The following is a 21,182-nucleotide window of genomic DNA, read 5'->3' on the forward strand; positions in this document are numbered from 1 at the left end:
ATGCTCTGCCACAATCTTCTGAATAGCAGTTGCTGGAAACCTCAGTGTGTGTGTGTGGGGGGAGGACTCTTGTGGCTGAATCCTGCATGCATGAGGTCAGGATTCTGGAACTAGTTGCACCATTGGCCTGATCCAGCAGCCATCTGTTTTGTTCTGCTCCAATGGGTACCTTACTGCAATGCCAAAAGTCTCTCCCCCCCCCCGACATTCCAAATATAGTCCTTTTCACGTTGTCTGCAATCCCGGTTCTGGCTTGACCCAGACCTGCTTGGCTTAAACAGGGCTGCCTTATCACAAACCTCCAGCCCCTGTGCTGCTGGGCATGGGAGATGCAAAGAGCTATTGGTGCAGGATACTGATCTTGAATGTGGAGTAGTTGGTGATGTGACCAAAGGCTGGCAGAATTGTGCTGCGGCTGCATTGCTGGAGGTTGGCACAGATGGTAGTTGGCGACAGGAGTTCCTACTCCATAGCTGTGATGGTTGAGAGAACGGATCCAGCCACTCCTGATAGGCCCACAATGCTGTGTCTTGGGGATGATCTTGCCAAGCCTTGGCTCACACAGTGAGCTTCAGCCCAGACGGGCATCTGTTTGCCATGTGATCTGCTGAACATGGGTTGTGAAACTCGGTAACAGCCCAGGAGGCGGGCATCCTAGAAAGAGGTGGCAAAGTTCTCTATTGTCCGAATATAAAGAGTACTGTCACATAGCCAAGGAGCTTTCTGAATTCTGTTTGAACTGGTATCATACTGGTGGGAGCTGGGAGGGTCCACCCCCTTTTGTGTGAGACAAGGGTTAAGACCTACCTCTGATAGAGTTCTTTGTGATTTTCTCTCCCTCTCTTTCCTCTTTCTCAATTTGTTTTCTTTTGTTTCTTCTTTTCCATATCATCTTTATTTAGCTTAGTTTGTTTTTTTATTGTACTGTACGTGGAAAAGTATGTGGGATGTGGGTGGCGCTTTTGGGTTAAACCACAGAGCCTAGGGCTTGCCGATCAGAAGTTTGGCGGTTTGAATCCCCGCGACAGGGTGAGCTCCCGTTGCTCGGTCCCAGCTCCTGCCAACCTAGCAGTTCGAAAGCATGTCAAAGTGCAAGTAGATAAATAGGTACCGCTACAGCGGGAAGGTAAACGGTGTTTCCGTGTGCTGCTCTGGTTCGCCAGAAGCGGCTTTGCCATGCTGGCCACATGACCTGGAAGCTATACGCCGGCTCCCTCGGGCAATAATGCGAGATGAGCACCGCAACCCCAGAGTCGGTCACGACTGGACCTAATAGTCAGGAGTCCCTTTACCTTTATATGCTATAATATGGTAATTGATGGACCTAATAGGTATCTCAAGCCGTGGGAGCTTAGTTTGTTTTTTTATTGTACTGTACGTGGAAAAGTATGTGGGGTGTGGGTGGCGCTGTGGGTTAAACCACAGAGCCTAGGGCTTGCTGATCAGAAGGTCGGCGGTTCGAATCCCCGTGACAGGGTGAGCTCCCATTGCTCGGTCCCAGCTCCTGCCAACCTAGCAATTCGAAAGCATGTCAAAGTGCAAGTAGATAAATAGGTACCGCTACAGCGGGAAGGTAAACAGTGTTTCCGTGTGCTGCTCTGGTTCACCAGAAGCAGCTTTGTCATGCTGGCCACATGACCTGGAAGCTGTACGCCAGCTCCCTCGGCCAATAATGCGAGATGAGCGCGCAACCCCAGAGTCTGTCACGACTGGACCTAATGGTCAGGGGTCCCTTTACCTTTATGTGGAAAAGTATCAATAATTGTTTTATTTTTATTTTTTAATGGAGGGGTATCACTGTGCTATAAAAGTGTACGGTGCAGTTACAGCCCTAGTCTGGCCTGTGTCCCCATTTGACCCGTTCGTAAGGGAATTCGCACAGACCCCACGCTCCTTTGTACAAAGCAAACCCCTTCTCAAGGCTACCTTCCTTCTGTATGTTTTGCAGACATGCTTCAGCTGATCAACACTGAAGATGGAGACTTCCCTGGTCTGTTTGAGGCATCGTTCGGCACCAATGTCACCCCGGAGCCCAATCCACATGGGCCCAGTTTGTTCAGCGGCTACCTGGAAGCCACTAACGCACCTTCCTCCAGCTTGTTCCAGGTCCCAGCTCCACCCCCACCAAGCTTCCAACCAGTGATGGCAGCAAACTCGAACACAGAGCCCACTCCGATGGACATCAAGGAGGAGCCTGTCCCGTCGGCGGCCACCCAGCCGGCATCTCGGCCTCCGCCGGCCAGGATGGTAGCTCAGAGTTTCGTCCCGGCACCCCAGACCCAATTCTCAGCACAACCTATGGTGGGATTCCTGAATCAGAGCAGTGTTTCCGGTGAGGAGGGCGCCCCCCCCAGGCTTAATTGATTTCAAAAATTAAACTATTGATTTTGTTTTAGCGTATTGTTTCTATTTGTTGTTTTGGAGTGTGTGCCCTTTGGGGGTAGGATTTCTTGATTTTAGTTGTGCATAGAGCTGGGCAGATTGATAAATGCTAATAATAATAATACAATAAGAGGGGGCTGGGCTTGCCAACTTGCCAAAAAGCAGCAGCCGGGTGTGCTCCTGTGCCCTTACCAGCTGCCACACCTGCAGGAACTAACAGGCAAAGTTTTTTACACCGAGGAGACATGTGTCTTTCCCTGCTCGTATTGACCCGCCAGGCAGCTGTTAAAGGCACAGCTACAGGGGCCTGTTGAAAAGTTGGCTGCCCTAGAAGTGATTTGATGCTGCAGAGCTCCGTAGAAGTCAGTGGATGACCGTCTACAAGTGCTTGTAATCGGCCCCATATATAAATTAGGGATTAGGAAACTGTGGCCTAAAGATTTCAGAATTAGAATTATTTGGAGGGGGAGGCAAAACAGCCAAAAGAGACTGACCATTTGTTGGAGGACAGACAAGAGAATCGTGAGTGGTTGGGTGGGAAGCAGGGTGGCTGGAAGCACTCAAGACTGCACCATTTTGTTGCAGTTGCCAATGATAAACAGAGCATTCATCTGATCTGGAGGATAGAAAGGGATCTCGGAGGGCATCAGAATCTACTTTGGGAACCAAAATGGGCGCTCGGGGTTTCAAATGTGCAAATGCTTTCTGTCTCGTTCTGTTCATGGCCACTGGTCATGATAATTGCACGAAAGCTCCCTGTTCAGTGGTGGTCTACCTGTGAGTACCACTTGCCAGGGAGCAACAGCAGGAGGGGGGCTTTTGCTGCCACACCCTCCTTGGAGTCTTCCTGGAAGTATTTCACAGGCTGGTGGGAGAAACAGAGGGTTTCGGCTTCAGCAGGGCTGCTCTACTGTGGTGCAGTGGTTAGAGCTAGGAGACCAGGGTTCAAATCGCCAGTGGGCCATGGAGCTCTCACTGGGTGATGTTGGGGGGCCAGTCCTTTGCCTGCGGCCTAACCTACCTCACAGGGTTGTTGTGGGGATTAAAGGAAGGGGGGGGACCTTGAGCTGCTTGGAGAAGAGGATGGAATATGAATGGATTTTAGAAATAAATACGTTTCTCTCTCAGCTCCCCAGCCAGGAGGGCATTCTCAGCCCCCTCCAAACCCCCAAGCCACGTCGCAGCAGAACCCGCCAGTGGCAATGCAAACCCAACTCCAGAACATCGCTCCCCAACAGCTTCTGACTCCCCACGGTGGATCCCAAGTCGTCCAACGCCAGATCCAGCAAGTGCCGGTGAGCAGGGGCTGCGGGGGCCCAGATCTGTTGGTCTTCTCGTCAGCATAAGCTTCGCGTTGACCCTTCCCCTCTTCCCGCAGGTCCTTCTGCAGCCTCACTTCATCAAGGCCGACTCTCTGCTTCTGACAACCGTCTCGGGAGCCCAGACCCCTGGCATCACCTCTCTGGGGACCACGACAGCCGTCCAGTCAACATCACTACAGATGCCGGTAATTAGTTAATTAATTGTTTCGTCTCATAATATGTGTGCACCACTTGATGGTAAACAACAACCACCACCTCAACACAAAAAGATAAAACCATAAAATCAAGAGTTGCCCAAACTGCGGCCCTCCAGATGTTTTGGTCTACAACTCCCATGATCCCTAGCTAAGAGGACCAGTGGTCAGGGATGATGGGAATTGTAGTCCAAAACATCTGGAGGGCCAAAGTTTGGGTATGCCTGCCTTAGGTCATAGGTCTCCCAAACATGGGTCTCCTGCTGTGGTTGGACTACGATTCCCATCATCCCAGACCACTGGCCCTGCTTGCTAAGGATGATGGGACTTGTAGTCCAAAAGCAGCTGGGGACCCAAGTTTTGGAAGCCCTGGGCTTAAATGAACCACAGGGTCCTTTCCAACTAGACAATTCTATGATTCTATGATTTACCGTACAGTCGTACCTTGGAAGACGAACAGAATCCGTTCCGGAACTCTGTTCGACTTCCTGAATGTTCGGAAACCAAAGCGCGGCTTCTGATTGGCTGCAGGAAGCTCCTGCTACCAATCGGAAACTGCAGAAGCCTTGCCAGACGTTTGGCTTCCAAAAATCGTTCAAAGACCGGAACACTCACTTCCAAGTTTCGATCGTTCGGGAGCTGATTTGTTCGGGAGCCAAGGCGTAGGGATCCAAGGTACAACTGTATTTTGTTTTTTAAAATAATTTTTATTAAAGGTTTTCAATTTAAACATTTTTCATATCATCATAACATAGACAATTATCCTTAAAGCAAAAAGATTTTTTTAAAAAGGACACAAAAAAGAAAGAGAGAAAATATATAAATAAAAACAGCAAAAAGAAAAAAGAACATTTTTTAAAATCTTATCTAATATTACTTTTCATAACTTTGACTTCCCGACCCCTCCCTCCCCGAGTCCATTTTAAACCCAACTTCAGCAGTTTTCTCATTTAACAAATTACTCTTATATCATAGTCTATATTATTACATAATCAATTATATTCACCTTTTATGAAATTCCCTCGAAACATATTCAATCAAATATCTAAACTAAACCCCTTAGCCTATAGTTTCCCTAAAAAATATTCCCAATTTTTTATTTCATAAATTCACTGTTAATTAATTTTTTTCCTTTAGCCATTTTTAAACACCCCCCTCCTTCCCATGATTGGCAATTCCCTGCAAACCTCGGCCAGCTTCTTTTAACAATCCGTTTTCTAACCATTTAAAGCATCCCCTGTCTAAGATTCATTTTATTTTTCACCCCACTCCAACCCTTGTCCGGTACAACTGTATTTTGAAACATTACAAAAGTTAAAATAGTGAAACGGATTATAATTGCCTCGGCTTTTTAAGCATCTGTGCAGGCTTGTCTAGACGAGAAAGGTTGTTAGCAGGTGCTGAAAAGTGTACAGTGGAGGCCCCTGTTTGACCTCAAGAGGCAGAGAGTTCTGCAGTGTAGTTGCTCGTGCAAGCCCTGAGCCTTCTGTATCTATTTGTTTTTGTTTTAAGGAAATATTATTTATTTATTTGTTTTTTTAAAAAATACTTTTAAAATCCTTTTGAAATTTTTGAAACCTGTTGCGGCAGCTAGACTGGTGACTGGGAGTGGCTGCTAAGACCACATAACACCGGTCCTGAAAGACCTACATTGGCTCCCAGTATTTTTCCGGGCACAATTCAAAGTGTTGGTGCTGACCTTTAAAGCCTTGGCCCAGTATACCTGAAGGAGCGTCTCCACCCCCATCGTTCAGCCCGGACACTGAGGTCCAGCTCCGAGGGCCTTCTGGCGGCTCCTTCACTGCGAGAAGTGAGGTTAAAGGAAACCAGGCAGAGGGCCTTCTTGGTAGTGGCACCCACCCTGTGGAACGCCCTCCCATCAGATGTCAAGGAAATAAACTACTCTCTGACTTTTAGAAAACATCTGAAGGCAGACCTGTTTAGGGAAGTTTTTAAATATTTGATGAATTATTGTATTTTAATATTTTGCTGGAAGCTGCCCAGAGTGGCTGGGAAAACCCAGCCAGATGGGCGGGGTATAAATAATAAATAAATTATTATTATTATTATTATTAAAACAGTAGTAAGAAGAATGTGTTGTATTGGAGGAGTGGCTTTGCCTGATTCGAAGAAAGGAAGTGACCCCCCCCCCTGCGATTGCTCCTTCTCCCTCCTCCTCCCCCCTTGCAGACACTGATGAGTGGGGGCACCATCCTGGCAACGGTTCCTCTGATGATGGATACAGACAAGCTGCCCATCAACCGCCTGACGGCCGGGAAGCCACTGGGAAGCCACGGCAAGGGCGAGAAGCGCACAGCCCACAACGCCATTGAGAAACGGTATCGCTCCTCCATCAATGACAAGATCTCCGAGCTCAAGGACCTGGTGGTGGGGTCGGAAGCCAAGGTACGCCTTCGGGGGACCCTTCTTTCGGGTGCTCACCTGTCCCCCGGTTGAGAAGGTCGCTTTCTAGAGAAGCCCACCGAACACCTGCATTTGTGGCTTTGGTTTGGCACCGTCTGGGCAAATGTGCTTAAAAATAATTCTTCATAAAATAATAATAATAATAATAATAATAATAATAATAATAATATTTGTATACAGCCCTTCATCCTAAGATCACAGGGTGGTTCACAACCTATACTGCTTGACTGTAAGAAAAATAATAAATCTCCAAGTGGGTTACAAAAGTTATGAAAAGTTAAGAAACGGCTATTTACAACATTAAAATAAAAAATTGACGATGAGCTGAAGACAAATTAAAACACATGTCAATATTGTACCCAGCTGGGTAAGCATGGTTAAACAAGCCTGCTTTTAGGAAGTGCTTTTAACCTCTTTGTATATCTTTGAAAGGTGGTGTTTTAATATCTTAGAAATATCGATATTAGTATTGTTGGCCTCTACCTTTTCTAGAGGATGGGTCAAAAAGGAACCCCTCCGAGCCTGTCATTTCCCTCCACTCACCCTCTAACTGTGCCAACCTTTTCTGTCCGTTGGCAGCTGAACAAGTCGGCCATTTTGCGCAAAGCAATCGACCACATCCGATTCCTGAAGCAGGCCAACCAGAAGCTGAAGGCCGAGAACATGGCCCTCAAAATGGCGAACCAGAACAACAGTGAGTTTCGCAGCCTTTGTCCCTTTTTGCAGATTGGAAACTGCAAAAGTTTGGACTGGGGAAGGGAGGAGAGAGAACAATTTGCGAGGGACCCCCACCTCACATGCTGGGTCCTAGCAATGCAAGGATGCAGGTGGTGGTCTCTCATTCATTGGTGGTTTTTAAACAGAGGTTGGATGGCCATCTGCCAGGGATTTTTTTGCTGTGATTTCTGCATTGCAGCAAGGTTGGGCTAGATGACCCTTGGGGTTCCCACCCAACGCTGCAATTCCATAATTCTGTAACTGTTGAGAGGAGCAGTAGCATGTTTGCCCTGGGGGAGAAATGCAAGCAGCTGCCCTCATATGTCTTCTAAATGTCAGATAGTTGTTTATTTCCTTGACATCTGATGGGAGGGCGTTCCACAGGGTGGGTGCCACTACCAAGAAGGCCCTCTGCCTGGTTCCCTGTAACCTCACATCTTACAGTGAGGGAACCGTCAAAAGGGCCCCCCCCCGACCTGAACTTGCTTTTGGGCGAAGCGCATCTCTCTCTGTGGTGACCATGGATTCTTCTCTTGCTCTTGCCGCCTGTTCTGCTTCTGCAGAGTCCCTGAAGGACCTGGTAGCCACATGTGGTGGCAACGCCCAGGACTCGACGGAAGGGATCAAGCTGGTGGACACCCTGACGCCACCCCCGTCGGACGCAGGCTCCCCGTTGCGTGGCAGCGGCAGCCCCCTCTCGCTCAGTGGCACCAGTGGGAGCGACTCTGAGCCAGACAGCCCCTTCTACGAGGAGGCCAAGGTGCGACCCCGAATGGGAGCAAGAGGCGGGGGAAGGGGGAACGGCTGGGAAGAGACCAGGGGCTGGGGCGTAACTCAGTGGAACTATGCAAAAACCCAAAAGTTCATCTCCAACAAGGATTCCCGATATGAGTTCCGTGAATCAGCTTTGTGCCCTTGATCTAGGCCAGGCACCCCCAAACTGCAGCCCTCCAGATGTTTTGGCCTACAACTCCCATGGTCCCTAGCTAACAGGAGCAGTGGTCAGGGATGATGGGAATTGTAGTCCAAAACATCTGGAGGGCCGAAGTTTGGGGATGCCTGATCTAGGCCAATATTGCTTCCTCTGATTGGTAGCAGCTGTCCCAGAGCCTTTCCCTCTTCCGAGTCCCTTGATTGCAAAATATTGTGTTAGGGTCTTTGCACAAGAACTATCGCTGTTCCTGGAAATCCGAGGGGACCCCCTCCATCATCTTCTGTGTTCATGCCCCTCTTTCATTCACCACCTCTTTGCATAAAGCAAACAAAATGAAGAACTGGTTGCGGATCGGATCCCTGTAATATGGGACAGGTGCGTATTCCTGCATTGCAATGTGTTGGACTACATGATCCACAAGGTTCCTTCCTTCTATGACTCTTAAGGGGATAGAATCTCCATCTGACAATTACATGTGTATCAAAATTTCAAAATATTTAGCATATACACTCCAAAAATACCTAGCTCTAAAGCAGCTGGAATCCACCTGGCTGAGAAGGCGTCAACTTGGCCCTCCCTCCACGCAGCCCCCAAACTCAGCTGCTGTTGTCTGTGGCTGTTTCAGGTGAAGCAAGAGCATCAGGCGCTCTCGCCAGGCAGCCTGGGGATGCTGGATCGCTCTCGCGTGGCCCTGTGTGCCTTCGTCTTCCTCTGCCTCTCCTTCAACCCCCTCTCCTCCCTCTTGGCGGGGTCTCACTCGGCCAGCCCTTCGGATATCGATGGCTCCAGCCACTCCGGGCGCACCATTAAGAGCCGGAACGAGGCCGCAGGTGAGTGTGCGGCAGGGTCTTGGCCAGGGGTGAGGACCCACAGGCCTGTGGGGCTGGCATGTCTTGTGAAGCTTCTCTATCCAGCCTGCAGCCTCCTTTCCCCTACAGCGCCATATTTCGGCTTCCAAATCAGCCCTGTCTGTTTGATGCCTGGATGTGGAGACCCTCCCAAGTGCCCCCTTTTTTTTCCCCAGGGAAACCGTCCCGGTTTCTGATTTGATCCCAGAATGTCCCACTTTTCCTTGGGATGTCTCTATTTCCATGGGATAAATGTTGGAGGGGACAACTCTATTTTCATCAAAGAAACGTTAGTGTGTGTGTGTTAGGCCACGTTCACAGGAAACGTTTAGAGCGGTACGGTGCCACTTCAAACAGCCATGGCTCCGCTCAAGGAATTCTGGGAGCTGTAGTTTGTTGAAGATGCTGAGAGTTGTTAGGGGGGCCCTATTTCCCTCACTGAGCTACAATTCCCAGAGTTCTCTTTTGTGAGGAAGAGAGACGGATTGTTAAACCATAGTGCCTCATATCTTCATCCACAGACACCCCTATCGCCTGGTCCCAGTGGCTTCTCCCCACCTTGGTCTTCTGGCTGATCAACATGCTGGTTGTTTTGGGAGCCTTTGTCCGGCTGTTCATTTACGGCGAGCCCATCACACGCCCTCATTCAGAAGCTTCCATCCTTTTCTGGAGGCACCGCAAGCAGGCGGATCTCGACCTGGCACGGGTGAGTGTGTGCATCTGTGATTTTCAGCGATTTTCTTGGTTTATAGCTTCCTGCATTGTCTTATCAAAGGTCCCATGATGGAACTTCCAAGGGAGGCCCATTCTGTAAAGCAGTGTTGGTTGTGGTTGGGTTGTGGTACCGGGGACAAATGTTCAAGTAATCTGGGGCGTTGGCCAGACTTGCTGTTGACCCTTGTTCAGCTTAGTTTCCTTAGGTCAGGCATCCCCAAACTGCGGCCCTCCAGATGTTTTGGTCTACAACTCCCATGATCCCTAGCTAAGAGGACCAGGGGTCAGGGATGATGAGAATTGTAGTCCAAAACATCTGGAGGGCCGAAGTTTGGGGGTGACTGCCTTAGGGCATAGGTCTCCCAAACATGGGTCTCCTGCTGTGGTTGGACTATGATTCCCATCATCCCAGACCACTGGCCCTGCTTGCTAAGGATGATGGGGGTTGTAGTCCAAAAACAGCTGGAGCCCAAGTTCAGGAAACCCTGCTTTAGGTCATAGGTCTTGAAGGGGTGGGTCACGAGGCTATACCAGGCGGGTTGCGACAACCTTGTTGCTACCATGATGGGTTGTAGCTACGGCTGACCAGACCAAAGGGGCACTCTGTGTTTTGTGTCTGGGCTAGGCTCAGGGCTGGATTAAGACCTAAGCACTTAAATATATGGGGGCACCAAAATATTTTATCTAATTCAAAATATAAACTCTAATAAACAGTAAAATAACATTGTATTTTTCGTCGTGAAATGAAACCTGCAGTAAGATGGAAAATAATGTTTATTTTTGTATACTTCCACTTTATTTATCGCCTACTTTTTCTAATTGCAAAGTCCTTGTTCAGATCCTCAAAACTAATCCTACGTGACACATCTGCTTCTATACTTAGCACAGTATAGAAGCAGTCCCAAGTTCAGAGGCAAGGCAGGTTCATGCGAAGATCAGTCCGTTTCAGAGGTGAATTGGTCCAAAGTTGTTGATAAGAGAGACAGGCGCACCTCACCAGGGAAGGGCATTCCATAAACTGGGAGCCACTGCTAAGAAGACCCTGTCTCAGGCAGCACGCCGAGTTGCTCACCCTGGGGCCTTCTAGATGCAAAGCAGCTGCTCCCCCATGCCCTCGTAGCCTCTTTGTGCTCCATCCTTTATAAGGCTTGTCCATTCTCTCCCTCATTTCTTTTTCAGGGAGATTTTGCTCAGGCCTCCCAGAACTTATGGACGGCACTGAAAGCCCTCGGCCGCCCACTCCCGACCTCCAACCTGGACCTGACCTGCAGCCTTTTATGGAACTTGATCCGCCACATCCTTCAGCGGCTCTGGGTGGGGCGTTGGCTGGCGGGAAGGGCTGGCGGCTTCTTCCGCGACCGGGAGCTCAAGGCTGACATGCAGAAAAGCGCCTGCGACGCGGCCCTAGTGTACCACAAACTGCATCAACTGCACATGACAGGTAGGCTTCAAGCAGAGGTCTTCAACCTTTTTGAGTCCACGCCTCCTTGGTTTAAAACCATGACATCTTTGATATACAGTGGTGCCTCGCTTAACGAATGCCCTGCTTAACGAAATTTCCGCTTAACGAAAGGTTTTTTCTAGTGGAGGTTGCCTCGCTAGACGAATTCGTTTTACGAAAAATTCGTCTAGCGAATCGTGGTTTCCCATAGGAATGCATTGAAATTCAATTAATGCGTTCCTATGGGCAAAAAAAATTTTCAAAAAAAATTCAATGCATTCCTATGGGATTCGCCAGACGAATTTTTCGTTATGAGAAAAGACCCGTAGCACGAATTAAATTCGTCTAGCAAGGCACCACTGTATAATTAATTTAAAAAGGTGTTGAAAAACACATTTGTCAAAAAACCAGAAGCCTTTTTACTTGGAATAGTGGGGGGGGGGGATTCCCCCAAAAGAACATTTTTTTATGTATGCCACAATGGCTGCCAGAATACTACTTGCCAAGAATTGGAAGCTGCAATAGCTGAATAGCAAATGAAGATGCTGGACTATATGGAACTTGCTGAACTGACGGGGAGACTTCGCGACCAGAAAGAACAAACAGTGGAGGAAGATTGGAAGAAATTTAAAGTTTATTTTAAAAAGTATTGTAATATATAGAAATAAGGAATTCCTAGAGGAGGAGTTATTGGCTATCAGTATTAATTTAGATTTTAGTTTAGAATGGAGATTTTTTTGTTTATTAAAGGAAGGTATTAGTTTAATGGTAAATATTATTGTATGGTGGAAGATAAGATCAGAAATTAAACTGCCAAAGATGATATAAAGTGAAACTCAGGAGGAAGAGATTGAGGGAAGTTATTTAACATTGTTAAAGGAAAGAGAAATAATAATCTTTTTATGTTTTAGTTTTGGTTTTTTCTTTTTCTTTTATGTGCATTGTGTAGTTTTGTTGGATTGTTATTTGTCTGAAAATGAATAAAAAAAATTAAAAAATTAAAAATAAATAAAAGCATGACATCTTTGACTAAGGGTTTCGCCATCTCCTCTTCCCACAGGGAAGCACGTGGCCGGTCACCTCTCGGCAATCAACATGGCGCTGAGTGCTGTGAACCTGGCCGAGTGTGCAGGCAACACCATCTCTGTGGCGACGCTGGCCGAGGTCTACGTGGCAGCGGCGCTGCGTGTGAAGACCAGCCTCCATCGCTGTTGTCACTTCCTGGCGGTAAGGCCGTGCGATGTGGGGTGCAGGATATTACCTCAGCTCTACCATTTGGGCTAAGCTCACCATCGTGTGTAGGGAACTTTGGGCTCTCCAGATGTCGCCGAACCACAGCTCCCGTCATGGCTGCCCATTCACCATGCTTTCTGAGGGTGAGGGGAACTGTAGTCCAGCAGCACCTGTAGGGCCAAATAATAATAATAATAATAATAATAATAATAATAATTGCTATTTTTCTAGAAAATAAAAAACTTACCGCATTCTCTTTGAATGGTAATGGCACTAACCTGAGAGGTGCCAGAATTGAGTTCAAGCAAGTTCCAGCTGAAAAAGCCCTATTACAGTGGTGCCTCGCTAGACGAATTTAATTCGTTCCACGGGTCTTTTCTTATAACGAAAAAATTCGTCTAGCGAGTCCCATAGGAATGCATTGAATTTTTTCCGAATTGTTTTTTGCCCATAGGAACGCATTAATTGAATTTCAATGCATTCCTATGGGAAACCGCGATTCGCTAGACGAAAACGCATTCGTCTAGCGAGGCAACCTCCGCTCGAAAAATCCTTTCGTTAAGCGGAAATTTCGTTAAGCAGGGCGTTCGTTAAGCGAGGCACCACTGTATTATTATTATTATTATATTAAATTTATATACAGTCCTTCATCGCGAGATATCAGGGTGGTCCGCAGAATAAAATACAAGATAAAAACACAAGCAAATAATTAAAACCAAAACAACAGGCACATTTAAAAGGCTGTAGAATATTAATCAGCCAGAGGCTTGGTTGAAGAGGAATGTTTTCTCCTGGCTACTAAAAATATATAATGAAGGCACCAGGCGAACCTCCCTAGGGTGAGCATTCCACAAACGGGGAGCCGCTGCAGAAAAGGCCTGTTCTCTTGTGTTGCCACCATCCCGACTTCTCATAGAGGAGGCCCATGAAGAAGGGCCTCAAAATATTGATTGATCGAATTTACTTGGATGCAACTTTTCCACAACCAGCTGTGCCCAAAGCAGCGTACAGCAAATCCACTGGTACCTCGGGTTACAGACACTTCAGGTTACAGACGCTTCAGGTTACAGACTCCACTAACCCAGAAATAGTACCTCGGGTTAAGAACTTTGCTTCAGGATGAGAACAGAAATCGCGCAGTAGCAGCGGGAGGCCCCATTAGCTAAAGTGGTACCTCAGGGTAAGAACGGACCTCCAGAACGAATTAAGTTCTTAACCCGAGGTACCCCTGTATTCAAAATACGTTATTGTTTGGTTCTTTTCGCAAACCACTTTGAGGGTGTTTTTTTTTTTTAACGGTCAGGTGGCATATAAATTTTATGGGGGAATATTTTAATTTTTTAAAAAAATAAGGCTTGCAAGTAGCCATTGGCCACCTTGCAAGTGGTAAGCAAAGAATGCTGGTGTTGTCCTACGGCAGGCATGTCCAAAGTTCGCTTCGGGGGCCTAATCCAGCCCGTCGGTCGATTTAATCCGGCCCCCGTGGCAGTATATGTCCTGTGGTTAAATCCTTTAAAAAAGCCCAGCAACTTCAATCCTAAAATAAGCTCAACAACTTTGGGGTAAAATTGTAAAAAAAAAAAAGTTCAATAACTTCAATCCTAAGAAAAGCTCAACAACTTCGGTCGGCCCCCACGCATGTTCACTTCATCAAATCTGGCCCTCTTTGAAAAAACTTTGGGCACCCCTGTGTACAGGGTCTGTTGGGAGATTCATTCCCCGTGTGCAGTCAGTCATGGGTTTGTCGTCTTATCACATGACTTCCACAGAGTGGGAAGTGACAGGATGTTGTGTCTTACCATGTTCCTAAGTGGGACTGTTGTTCTTTTTTTTTTGCTGTCTGACGCTAGAGAGAGGCAGGGCCGCCTTAAGCATATCGGGCGCCCGGGCGCCATGGTGCGATGATCGCTCTGCCCCCCGCCCCCTTTCTGACCGCGGTGGGCGGGCGCAGCAAGCAGCACCCCCTGGCGCCCTGCGCCACCTGGGCTTGCCTTAGTGCCTGCCCTGGAGAGAGGGAGCCATGTTACAGTGCTCCGTGTGTGTTTATATGTAAACTAGCTGACCCGGCCACGCGTTGCTGTGGTTCTTTCCTGTGATTCCCACCCCACCCTGTCCCAATCCATGGCGTATCCTGCCCCTCCTCCCTCCGCCCCGGCTCATCCCTGTGTTTCAGTAGGATACCCTTTCCTCTGTTGTCCCTGGGGAGTGTTGGCCCCTCCCCCATGTATCTCCATACCTTGGCCCCCACCCTTGGAGAAGGAACTGTTAGGTTCTGGGTTTTATTTCCCAGCATGCACTTCTGTCTGAGCCCTCTGTTGACCCTGGGGAGTGTTGGCCCCTACCCCTGGTATCTTCCTACATTGGCCCCCATCCTTGGAGAAGGAGCTGTCAGTTTCTGGGTTCCATTTCCCAGTATTTACTTTTGTCTGAGCCCTCTTAGCAACTGCGCAAACCTCTGCGGATCCCTAAAGTGTGCTAGTGTCTTCTGGCACCAGTCGCTCCCAAACGATCGACCAGGAGGGAAGGAACATGCCAGTCGGGCATGTGTCTCTGCCAAGGTTCTACTTGCGAGTAGAACATCCTGACATTGTCACCCCCAGGGCTTCCCTGATTGGCTTTCCTTTCCCTTTCGTGGCGCAGCGCTTCTTCCTCAGCAGCGCCCGGCAGGTGCTGCTGTCCCACAGTGGGACTGTCCCGCCTGCGCTCCAGTGGCTGTGCCATCCTGTGGGTCACCGTTTCTTCGTGGACGGAGACTGGGCCGTGAAGAGCTGCCCCCGGGAGAGCATCTACAGCTCCACCAGTAATCCAGGTATTGAGAAGTCGGCTGGTGTGATGCGAGAGGGTGGGGCCCTGGACTTGGGGAGCAGCGGGGGAACCTGGGTTCAAATCCCTGCTTTGCTGAGAAGCTCACAGGTGACTTTCTCTCAGCCTAACCTTCCTCACAACAAGGTTGTTGTGAGGATCAAATGGGCAGCAGCCCATGAAAGACAGGAATCATGGAGTCATAGAGTTGGAAAAGACTCCAAGGGCTTCTATTTTGCTGCCAAGGAGTGTGGTGGAGTCTCCTTCTTTGGAGGTCTTTAAGTAGAGGCTTGACAGGCATATGTCAAGAATGCTTTGATAGTGTTTCCTGCTCGGCAGGGGGTTGGATTGGATGGCCCTTGTGGTCTCTTCCAACTCTACGATTCTATGATTCTATGATTTTTGCCATCTAGTCGAACCCCCAGCAATGCAGAAATCTCAGCTATGCCCAATGACCCATCTGCAGTATAAATTTGAAGCAGTGCCATTTAATCAGCCAAGCTTCCCCCAAAGAATCCTGGGAGCTGTAGTTTCTTAAGGGTGCTGAGAGTTGTTAGGAGGCCCCTATTCCTCTTGCAGAGCTACAACTCCTAGAGTTCCCTATAAGGAAGACGGATTGATTGTTTAGCCAGAATTGTAGTTCTGATCGATAGTAATCCGCGTGCTTCACAACCTGTCTCCAGTTCCTTCCAGATGGACTCCCCAACTCCTGTCAGCCCTAACCATTGGCTGTGCTGCCTGACCCTGATGGGAGTTGTAGTCCAACAACTTCCAGAGGGTGCCATGTTGGCCAAGGGCTTCATGGGAAAGGGTTGTCCTTCAATCTATTCATTTCCCCCATTCGTTACCCCAAGAGGGTATTTTGTAGTGTGCTGTCAGGTGTTTGGCTGGCATCCCTCTGCCTTGGGAGACGATGGAGGAGTTCACCCTTGTGAATGAAGTCAAGCTGTAGGAGAGTCACAGCGCCTGCTGCGGCTGTAGAGATTGATACAGGGAAGAGACATGTTTTGTTGCAGCTGAGGCAGGTGAAGGCTGTCGACCCCATCAGAAAAGGATGTTCTTTCCCCCTCTCTCCCCTTCGCAGCGGACCCCCTGGCTCAAGTGACCCAGCTTTTCCGCGAGCATTTGCTGGAGAAAGCCCTTTCCTGTGTCTCTAGGCTGGAGAGCGAGGCGCCTGCCAGCCACGACGAGGGGTAAGAGAGGACCGGATTTCGGGCCTTGAAGCCCCTATACATGTTGTGCTCTCCCGCCTTGGCTCCAACCAGTTCTGGTATCCCCCAAATTTATAGATGCCGAGTGAGAACATTTAAATGGTGTCTCTGTGTGTTTGTACTGATTATCCTTGTTGCAGATTTGGCCCAATCTCCCTTCAAACTGTCCTGGAGAGGGGATTCCCACCCACCTCACTTGCTCCCAGATTATCTCTTCCTATCCCCTTGGAACGCAGGGAGCTGCCTTATTCTGAATCGGACCACCAGACCACCCAGTATTTGCCCGCACCGACTGGCAGCAGCTTTGAAGGGTTTCAGTCTTTTCCCAGCCCAGTCTCGGAGATGCCAGACATTGAAGCGAGAACCTTTTCTGCCCTGAGCCACAGCCCTTTCCTAAGGGCAGCTGCGCCCATAATTTCCCACTGGGTCGTAGGGCATGCTGACAGGTTTTATAATCCCCACCGAGAAACGATAGGCAAGGTCTGCGACAGTACTCTTCCCAGCTGCGATTCCCAGCATACTGCCTCCAACAGGGGAGGGAGAACATAGTTCTTGTGGCTTGTAGAGAGCCTTATCTTCCACTAAGCCAGGCATGTCAAACCTACGGCCCTCCAGATGTTTTGGCCTACAACTCCCATGATCCCTAGCTAGCAGGACCAGTGGTTGGGGAAGATGGGAATTGTAGTCCAAAACATCTGGAGGGCCGCAGGTTTGACATGCCTGCACTAAGCAGAGGTCAAGTGGGATCCTGCCTGCTTTCTGCCATTTGCAGCTGGTTTCCCAAGGTGACCTTGGGTTATTTCCCCCCCCCACTTGGAAAAGGGGGCTGTGGGTGCTTGCAGATGTGTGGGTGGAAGAGACATGGATGGAGAATATCTGGTGAGTTCAATTTTGCAACTCAAGGGTTGGAAGGGTTTGTTGTCGATGGGGAAACCCCAGAACTGGGTGGTGTGTTTGGGGTGCTTTCAGCTAATTTCAAGACAAATTGGCATTTGCAAAAAATGTCAAGGGGAACTTAATTTTCTTCTGCTCCTGGAACAGTGCTGCATTGTGATGCAAAAGCTTCTTGCAGACAAAATGTGCAGGGGAAAATCCCACCCGCCTCCTAAATTACACAGGCCCCAGACTCTAAAGGAATATTTAGGGCCAAATTCTACTGGACACACCATTCATGCAATCAGGACTTGTGTGAATGGGTTTCTGGAGGAAATGGGAGAAACTGGTCTGGTGTAAGGTCCAAACTGGATTGAGATGGGGCCTTGAAGAGGGTCTGGTGGTTGGGCAAGCTTTCAATTTAATGTTGTTGGTTTTTTAAAGTCATTCATTCGCATCAATTGTTTTGTGTCTCGCTTTGGGCCCTTGGGAGCCCAGGATTGGGGCATTGGGGAGGGGGGGACTTCCTTTTGGCTGCCCCTTCCCCAGCTAGAAGCCCAAACCAGGTTAAATTGCTGGAAATCGGAGCTCTGGCACCAGCCTTCGTACCAACACTCGCCCTGGTTTCCTCCGTTTCGCTGCAGGGAATTTTCCGACGCCCTGGAGTACCTGCATTTCCTCAACAGCTGTGCAGATGCCGTTCCCAGCCCAACGCCGTCTCTCAGCACCAGTCTGGATGCTGCAACAGGTGGGGATCAACAAGCCAAGAGTTTCCCTAGGCAGGATGGGCCTGGAAGGGAAGAGAAGGAAACCAGAGGTTTATGGAGTTAAATAGAGGCTTTTGCTGTTGCCAGGGATATGGTCTTTCTGTGCAAATCCAGGTATTCTGCAGCGGGTGATTTGCATCAGAACATTTTCTGATTTCCTGGGGCACAGGTGGGCAGCCTCTCCCAGAGCAAGGGCCACTCTTCCGCCAGGGGCTAAAGTGGGCAGAGCAATGAATGCATTTTTATTTTTATTTTGTGCAGCAGGCTTGTTTCCACACACACACTTACCGTACTTAACTCCCCTCTCTATACGTCTGGACAATAAGAGGCAGGTTCAAGGCCCCAGCCAGGCAAAAAATTGTGGGGTGCGAATGGGGCCAGCAATGGGCGTGTCTTGGGGAGAGGGCTGAGGGCCAGCTGCTCCAGAGACGGATCAAATTTAGTGTGCATATTCTAGTTAGGTATTCAGTAAGCAAAGCTTGTAGAAGTACCCCATTTTAATTTCCCCCCCTCCCAATTCACCAGAAGTGAAATATTTGACCAGGGCAGAAATAAAACACACTGACCATGGTACTGTGATACTGCACCCCTGCAAAGAATCCTGGGAGTTGTAGTTTGCTAAGAGTGCTAGGAGGAGCCCTCTTTCCCATCTGAGAGCTACAATTCTCAGGCTGGCTTAATCAATCAAAACTTCTTCCCAGGGAGCTGGGAACCGTAGCTCTGGGAGGGGAATAGGGACCTCCTAGTGACTCTCAGCACACTTAACAAACTACAGCTCCCAGGATTCTTTTTAAAGTGGAATCGTAGCGTTTTAAATGCTTGGTGTGGATGTGGCCTCAATGTTACATCGCACTGAATCTTTGTTGGGAGTTCAAGCCACGCAGCAAAGGAGAATTGGAGATGTCAGGTGATTGGTAGCTGGGTATCTCTGCCCCTCCCGTCCAAGGGGTTGGGGGGGGGGAGCTAAGGATCTGGCCCTCAGACCCCGCACCCCCACCTTGCCATAAGAGGCAGGATCTGCCTGACACCATTTCCCTCTTCCCCCCTCAAGGCACCGACCCCATTGCTCACTGGTGGGCATCTGTGGTTGCCATGGCGATCCATGGTCTGCAAGGGGATGACGAGGCTATGGAGCGCCTGTACCCGCTGGTGGAATCGATGCCAAGGGCCCTCCAGGCCTCTGAGTAAGTGGGGTGGGGAAATATATTAACGTGTTGCTGTTTATATCCTACCTTTTTCTCCACGGAGCTTAGGGTGGCTCAGAGGTTTCCTTGTCCCCATTTTGTCCTAGCAGCAACCCCTGTGAGGGAGGGAGGGAGGGAGGGAGGGAGGGAGGGAGGGAGGGAGGGAGGGAGAGGGAAACCTGGTCAACATCATACAATCACACAGAGAGTAGGAAGGGACCCCTGAGGGTCATCCAGTCCAGCCCCCTGCAATGCAGGAATCTCAACTAAAGCATCCATGACAGATGGCCATCCAACCTCTGCTTAAAAACCTCCAAGGAAGGAAAGTCCACCACCTTCTGAGGCAGACCGTTCCCCTGTCAAACAGCTCTTGCTGTCAGAAAGTTCTTCCTGATATTTAGTTGGAATCTCCTTCTTTGTAACTTGAAGCCATTGGTTCTGGTCCTACCCTCCGGAGAAGGAGAACACAAGCTTGCTTCCTCTTCCATGTGACAGCCCTTTAGATATTTTAAGATCATATTTCCTCCAAGTCTCCTCTTTTCTAGGCCGAACATACCCAATTACCTCAGACGTAAGGCTTGGTTTCCAGACCCTTGGTCATGTTGGTTGCTCTCCTCTGCACACATTCCAGCTTGTCAATATCCTTCTTAATTTGTGGCCAAGTGGGGATTTGAACCCTGGCCTCCCAGGCCCCAGGCTGACACCCTAACCACTGTGCCAGACTGGCAAAAGACAGGAAAATCCTGCAGTTTAAGGAGTGTGATGGCAGCGACATCAGCAGGGGGCTGAGTGTCATCTCCTAAAACAAACGAAGAAGAATCAAAATTGTGCAAAGCTGGCTTTTGTAACCCTCCGCGACTCCACACATGCTTCTCCAAGTTTCTCTTACGCTGCACCATTTATTCTGCTGGGGAAGGAAGAAGGAGCCACCTGCAGCACTAAAGGGTGGAGCTATTAATGGTTTCTTGTCACAGTGGCTGTGCACTGCCTCCATTGGCTATAGAGAACCTCCAAGTTCAGGGGAAGTCTACCTTTAAGTACCGGTTGCTGCTCTGACGTTCTTAAGCTCCGTCTTGGAGCTTGCTCAGCTAACTTCTCTCATTTCAGTCATTTTCAGAATGCATTGCTCCACAGTCCTAGGGGCTAGGAACCTGAATTTAAGCAAAGAAACCCTGAGCTTTTTCTTTTTTTTTAAAAAAAAAAAGTAAACTGGATTCTGTGGCCAAAGGCAGACCTTGCAGCTTTCCCAGAGCTCTTAAGCCCACACAGAACTCTGCTGATATGGGTGGAGGGCGGTTTCCCCCCTCCCCTGAAATGATGGGTTGGCAATTCAGCCCTGCTTCTCCTTTCCTCACTGCAGGAATCCTCTTCCTCGCGCGGCACTGCATACCTTCAAGGCTGCGCGGGTGCTGATGGGCAAGCTCGATTGCAGCCTGGGCCAGTGCGACAGAGCCGGCGACTACTTGCGAGAGAGCTTGGCGGGGAACACGCCCCCCAGTGCCATTGACAGAGTGAGTTGCGGTGGGGGCGGAGCCTGGAGGTCTGGGTGGGGCCAAGCGGGAGGACGGGGTGGTGCGTAAGGGGGCGGGGCCAATGTGTAATTACCTGCCCCTGGAGGCGGAGCCTGTTACTGTACAGGGGCGGCGGGGTGTGTGTGTAACTGCCCAGATCCAGAGGCTGGGATTGGAGGGGGTGGAGTTTAGTTTGACTCAGCCCTCCAGATGTTTTGCGACTACAATTTCCATCATCCCTGACCACTGGTCCTGTTAGCTAAGATGATGGGAGTTGTAGTCCCAAAACATCTGGAGGGCCAAGTTTGGGGATGCCTGGCCTGGAGCTACTGATTGGCCCTGGAGATAAAGTGCTCTGAATGGAGTTGTGTCATCGGCTTCCGGCTAGTTGCCCAGGAAAGTGAAAGGACAGGGAAAAGTTTATTACAGTCCTTTTTTATTTCAATCTTTACAGAGAGAGGCTCTATAACCCAGCCTCTTGGACAATGGCGTCGTCCCAAGTGAATCTCCACCCCTGTCTCTCCCACTTCCTCATTCTTCATTCTCATCACCTCCTCTATGGGTGCTGCTACGTGCCCCTCTGCCTTTGAGCTCTTTGCTCTCCTACTTTCAAGGCTCGCCGGGT

General features: G+C 49.2%; 1 protein-coding gene across 2 annotated transcripts in view; it reads left to right on the forward strand.

Annotated features, from left to right (window-relative positions):
• SREBF1 (sterol regulatory element binding transcription factor 1) overlaps nt 1–21,182 on the forward strand; it is a 49,093-nt gene that overhangs the window by 20,721 nt on the left and 7,190 nt on the right. For both annotated transcript variants that reach the window (XM_035130971.2, XM_060282439.1), the window contains exons 2-16: nt 1,949–2,332; nt 3,511–3,677; nt 3,761–3,889; nt 6,089–6,304; nt 6,902–7,016; nt 7,603–7,799; nt 8,599–8,803; nt 9,343–9,527; nt 10,715–10,976; nt 12,037–12,203; nt 14,850–15,018; nt 16,096–16,204; nt 17,740–17,843; nt 18,914–19,046; nt 20,407–20,557. In XM_035130971.2, the coding sequence (XP_034986862.2) occupies nt 1,949–2,332; nt 3,511–3,677; nt 3,761–3,889; nt 6,089–6,304; nt 6,902–7,016; nt 7,603–7,799; nt 8,599–8,803; nt 9,343–9,527; nt 10,715–10,976; nt 12,037–12,203; nt 14,850–15,018; nt 16,096–16,204; nt 17,740–17,843; nt 18,914–19,046; nt 20,407–20,557 (2,693 nt within the window). The remainder of the gene's footprint in view (nt 1–1,948; nt 2,333–3,510; nt 3,678–3,760; nt 3,890–6,088; nt 6,305–6,901; nt 7,017–7,602; nt 7,800–8,598; nt 8,804–9,342; nt 9,528–10,714; nt 10,977–12,036; nt 12,204–14,849; nt 15,019–16,095; nt 16,205–17,739; nt 17,844–18,913; nt 19,047–20,406; nt 20,558–21,182) is intronic.

This window comes from Zootoca vivipara, chromosome 14 (genome assembly GCF_963506605.1).
Source record: "Zootoca vivipara chromosome 14, rZooViv1.1, whole genome shotgun sequence".
NCBI lineage: Eukaryota > Metazoa > Chordata > Lepidosauria > Squamata > Lacertidae > Zootoca > Zootoca vivipara.